Here is a 5,894-nt window from a genome sequence, read left to right on the forward strand (position 1 = left end):
TAATTTCAAGAAGCACAGCACAAACTGTCATTAATGATTTTGAAATGTACTAATTTGTGAAAGTATTATGACATGTCAGACAAGATGGCCAGAAACTAAGAACTTGTGAAAAATGTATTTCTTATAACTAAAATAATATTTAGCTTTATAATTAAATTCTAGGAGAGAGAGAATAAGTTATTATGAAAATATATACCTTTAATTTGCAGACATATAAACACTTTTGGTACATTACAGACATATGATGCAAGAAATCAAAATAATAATTTTTAAGCATAACACTAATTTATCTTGTTCACACAGAGAAATTTGATGTAATCATCATACAAAATATAGTTTTCAGCTCTTAAAATGAAGTGAAAGTAATACATCACTGATAAAATTGCTGCTTTGTTGCAGAGGATACAGCAAAGAATAAATTATCAAGAAAAATATGCCACCAGTCTTACAAGTTAGATTTTGGACCTAATCCAAAATCAAAGCCAATGAAAAGGAGCCAGGAATGGTTGCCAAAAGTCAGAAACAAGATCTTTCACATGAAATACCAATCCCGAAAGGAGCAACAGTCAGAATAAAAAAAGTCCTACAATTCCTTAGAATGTGATGTCATTTTTGTTTTCATCTGACAGTCTAGATTCAGAAGTAACACATAAAAATCTACTGCACAACCAAACTGATGGAGTACTACTAACAGATTGCTTAAAGTACAAAAAATACCACCACTTTTGTGACAACTAAGGATTTAGCCATTCCCTTGCTTCCTTGCATCTGGCATGTTCATGAGGATGAGAATGGGGCTGTGTCATTATTTGCTTTAGGAAACATTAAATATAATTTTTCCATAAAAATGACCAGCAGATTGCTGAAGCAAATGATAATGAGAGTGGAATCTGGAGAAAAATGAGTATGTGACAACAGTTCAGATTCTCATAACAATATCTTGCATTCTTTCTTAACAGGAATTGCACTTCTTGTTAATGCCTCTTCTATCCTACTGTATAAGCTTTACTTGTGAGGTAATAAACATTCTGGTTTTCATTACTAGTGCATTTTAACATATTTATTCTTTTTATAATACATACATCGAGATTTTTTTTTTTGTGGTGGTTAAATGTCTGTATGCCAATAGGTATTTTATATTAAAATCAATATATTTAAAATATATTCTGTTTATCTCATGGACAGTACCTCGAACAGTTCCCTGCTCAGGAGCATCTGATGCCCCCTCGTGGTTAAAAAAGACTTTTAAAATGTGAGTTTAAAAGAATCATCTTACCTTCACCCTTTTTTTGTTCACTGATCTTATTGATTTATGAAAGCTGGAAATGATGTCCATGGTTTTATAGTCAGGGTGCTAGCTGTTAGTTACTAACATTTCATAAAAAAAGCTGTACACTGAAATTGAATTTAAAAAACTGTAAACAGATATTTACAATTATAATATTATTAAGTTATAAATTACCAGTCCTTCATTGCAACCTCTGTCAATACAACCTACAGCTAGGTGTTTTAGTGTCAACTGGGATTTTTCAGATGTTCGACTTATACACAAAGAAACATCAAATGTTAGAAATCTCCATTGGTTTCTTCTCCAACATGTGCAGGTTAATTCTTCCATTTAATGGGATTTGTACTTCCAAGTTTTCATCTGCTCTGTGATGCTTTTTCCCTTTTCTTAGACAAATGTAAATTCCCATCCCTGTTACTAAAGCAATTGAACCCAAGCTTATTATTGAAAGAGCTACCAAGGTAGGCATGCAGGATGCTGACTCCATTTTTTTATGTGTAGGCTCTATGGATATTTGTGGCTGCTTTTCTTCTACACTGATATCAGGCTCCTTCCTTAACAAACTTTCGATGTAGCTCTCATTGCTGACGGTATCATTGACAAAAAGGTTCACCATGACAGTGGAATGGAGAGGTTCTGGGTAGCCGTGGTCACTAACTTTTACAAGCAGCCGATAGAGGCCATAGTCATTTTGCATCAGTGACTCTTCCAAGGTGATATTACCAGTTTTGGGGTCAATCCTGAATGACTCAGGTCGAGGGCCTCTTCTTCCTATGATACTGTAAGCTATGACTGCATTCATGCCGGTGTCGTTATCGACAGCATAGACCTCAGTGATGGGAGAGCCAGGAAGGGTAGAAGGAAGGACTAACAAGTAAGACATATTAGACTGAGGAAACAAGACCAAAGGAGGGTTGTCATTTATGTCTAGAAGAAGGATAGTTATTTTTGCTGTAGAAGACAGGGCAGGATCACCGCCATCAACTGCTTCAATCCACAGAACGTAGGAGCTTTGCTGCTCCCTGTCCAGGGAGACTTTAGCTCTCAAAACTCCTTTTCCAGTATCTATGACAAAAATATCACTTCCATTCAGAACTGAAAGGGCAACCCATCCATTTTGCCCTGCATCAGCATCTGTGACACTTATAACTCCAATTTCACCAAAACCTGGAAAGTTTTCTGGCACAAAAAAGCTGAAATCCTTATTGATAAATCTTGGACTGTTATCATTTTTATCCAATACAGTGATGGTGACAGTTGCTATTGATTCTCTTGGAGGGAATCCAGAATCTACTGCTTTGACAGTGTATCTGTATTTCTCTTTTTCTTCTCTGTCCAGTTGGGTGGAAACTGTAAGAACTCCTGTGGTTTTATCTAAAGCAAAATAGGAAGGGGCATCAGGACCTAAAAAATAGGACACTTGCCCTCTTTCTCCGCTGTCAGCATCAGTAGCATGCAGTTTGGTCAAAAAAGCATTGGGAACATTGTTCTCCTCAATGGACAATTCTATCAGTTGTTCAGAGAAAACTGGTGAATTGTCATTGTCATCCAGAATCTGTATTTTGACAACTTTCTTGACATGAAATCCTTCGGAGTTCCATGCAACTACGGAGATTTCATACAATTGCTGTGTTTCAAAGTCCAAAGGCTTTGTGGTCTCCAACAGATATTCATTATTGTATGGCTTGTACGGCGAAAGTTTGAAAGGCCCATCACCATCCAAATAGCAACTGACTTTGTATTTTTCATCGGGGTCTTTGATGGTAAAAAATGCTACAGGTGTGTTGATAGGCTCGAGCTCCTTTAGGTAGACCACCCCTTCCACTTCGTTAGCTATGAAACGAGGAACAACTTCAGGTGGCCTCATCATGACTTTGATGATGGTCACCAGCACTGTGATTACAGCAGGAATACAGCCAGGACCGTTGCCCAGTATGATCAGCCTGTGTAGCCTTGGAGTGTCCCCATCAACTTTACTGGAGAGTGTGATGGCTCCTGTGCTTTCATTCAGATGGAACAAGTCTCTGGATGGCTGGGGGACCTTCTGGCTGTAGGAGTAGGTGATCTGGGCATTGGATCCAAGGTCCATGTCCACCGCATGGACAGTAGCCACGTGTGTCCCTAGGCTGGAATTCCCATAAAGGGTGACGTTGAGCTGCGAATCATTGAACTGGGGGCAGTTGTCATTGATGTCGCTGATCCCAATAGTGAGGGTGGCACTGCCCATGAGTGGAGGAGTCCCCCCATCCTCAGCGACGATGACAGTGACATACTCATCCTGTGTCTCCCTGTCCAACGCCCCCATAACAATCAGGTAGGGAGTCCTCTCCCCGTTCTCATTCTCCTCCACATCCAGGGTGAAGACACCGTAGTTATCTCGCAGGCGGTAGGTCTGGATGCCATTAGTGCCCATGTCAGGGTCAAGGGCGGGGTGCTCGATGGCCAGGCGGGTGTTCACAGGAGCATTCTCAGGCACCAAGAGGCGGATGTGGGGCACAGGGAAGCGGGGCGCATTGTCGTTGACATCACGAATAGCAATTTTAACCTTCACCAGGCGAAAGTACTCCTGTGGCAGGACCAGCACGTCCAGCAGCAGTAGGCATGACTCTGGTGAGAGGGAGGAAGCGGAGACAGCAGCTGATCCCCCAAAGATGGTGGCCCCACTGCTTTCCACACATAGAGCTTCCCTGTCTATCTCCACAGATGAGGTATGTAGTTCTCCAGAGCGGTTGTCCAGCTGCACATACTGTCCCCCCAAGCCATGGGAGGCCAGGGTGAAGGAGAGTGGGGGCTGCAGAGATGCAGGGCTCTGGCCACCAGCTGTTGGGAGCCGCAGGTCACGGGCCAGGCTGCCGATGAGCACCCCAGCAGGCAGCCCCTCGTTGAGGCTGTAGAAGAGCTCAGTGGCGCGGCTGTAACTGGCAAAGCAGTTGAAAGGCCCAGCAAAGAGGAGGAAGAGGAGCAAGTGCTGAGAAGAGAGAAGCACAGGGGTGTGAGGAAGGGCTGGCACCTCCCCCCACTCACTGCCTCGCCCCACTGCCACTTCGAGCAGCGAGTGCTGCATCTGCAACATGAAGCCATTCTCCCTCTCCCCACCATCCTCCCACTACAGCAGCTACTTCCAGGGCATCACCATCTGTACCCTCCAGGCAACACCAGCTGCATCCCCCACGGCAAATACGCACTGCCAGGATGTCCCGGGGGCACCCTGCCTCCCCCCGCTCCCCAGCAGACCTTGCGTCCCGACGTGCCATTTTCCCTCTTGCCCCCGCCCCAAGCTCGCCCCCATCTCACCAGCGGCACCTTTCCTTCCAACCACAAGCGCATCCCAACCCGGGGCATCCTCTTGCACATCCCCAAACATTTGCTCGCCCCCTTCTCCTTCCTCAGCAGCAATGCAAAACGCATCCCTGGCTGCCCCGACCACCCAGTCCCATCCTGAAAGCTGTTTTTCCCGCATATTCACGGGTCCCGCGGTGCAACGGGAGGCGGCCCTCTCCGCGCAGCCCGCGGGGCTCCCGGCGGAGCTGCCGCGCTCCGGGAGGGTCCCTGCCTCCCGCGACGGCGGAGCCGTCGGTTCTAGCCCCTCCGTCACGGGTGCCCGGCCACCCCCCGCCACCCCGCAAGGTCCCTCTCCTGCCGGCGGACAAGGCGAGCTGCGCGGAGGAGCCGCGGAGCGGAGGGGCTGCCCGGAGCAAGCTGCCCGCACTGGCGAGCGCGTCGCTCACTACACACGGATGGAAAGGAGCTCCCCGAAAGTAACTTCAGGCATCGTCTCCACGAAGGAATTTTTTCCTCTTTTCCCTCTTCTTAATCACCCATTCGCTTTTCCGCGGCTCTTTGCCACAACCCGCGCCGGCAGCAGCAACAAATATAAACTTTTGGCGGCTGCCCTGATCTTTGGAGAGAAAAAGACCCAACAAACATATCCACGTTCACACGGTCTGGTTTGTTTGGTTGTTTTTTTGGTGCTTCTTTTGCCAATTTTTCGCCAATTTCGCTGCCGCGTGCGAAGTCGGGCTCGGGTGGCCGGACGCGGCGCGTCCCCCCCCACCCGCCGCCCGGCCCTCACCTGCAGGCTGCCGCGGGCGCTGGAGCTGCCGCGACCGCCCGGGGGCCCCATGCCCGGCCACCGCTGCCGCCGCCGCCGGCTGCGCCCCGGCAGCCCGCCCGCTCCACCGCCCGCCCGGCGCTTCTCCTCCCCGCGGCTGCCCATTCCCCCGCCGCCACCGCCGCCGCGCTGGGCTGGGCTGGGATGTGCGCACCGCCCAGGACACTCCCCCTCCGCCGCCACCGCCGCGGGAAGGGCCGGAGCGGGGGAGCGGTCACGGGCTCGGCTGGGAGGGGGCGGGGGGGCGAGACGTGGGGGCGCGTCCGCGGAGGCTGCGGCAGCGCCGCGGGCAGCGGGCAGCGGGCAGCGAGGAAAGCGGGCAGCGGGCAGGGAGGGAAGCGGCCGCTGTGCTTAGCCTAGCGGCGCGGGTACAGCGGAGAGCGGGGATATTGGGAGTGCGTGTGCTCGCTCGGGCAGCACTGGGACCAGGGAAAGAAGGTAGTCCCGTTTGGAAACGAAGGCGGGAAGAAGATGTTGAAAAATAAACTCGGCTTG

At 48.9% G+C, this 5,894-nt stretch overlaps 1 protein-coding gene across 1 annotated transcript; it reads right to left on the reverse strand.

Moving 5' to 3' along the window:
- Positions 1 to 211: 211 nt before the first annotated feature.
- PCDH20 (protocadherin 20) lies at positions 212 to 4,361 on the reverse strand. Its single transcript, XM_066177296.1, has one exon. The coding sequence runs from the start codon at positions 4,359 to 4,361 to the stop codon at positions 1,560 to 1,562; it is 2,802 nt and encodes a 933-aa protein (XP_066033393.1). The 3' UTR covers positions 212 to 1,559.
- Positions 4,362 to 5,894: the final 1,533 nt, after the last annotated feature.

Source organism: Chamaea fasciata, unplaced genomic scaffold (genome assembly GCF_029207755.1).
Source record: "Chamaea fasciata isolate MVZ Bird 193981 ecotype frontalis unplaced genomic scaffold, bChaFas1.0.hap1 SCAF_2, whole genome shotgun sequence".
In the NCBI taxonomy this organism is placed as follows: domain Eukaryota; kingdom Metazoa; phylum Chordata; class Aves; order Passeriformes; family Sylviidae; genus Chamaea; species Chamaea fasciata.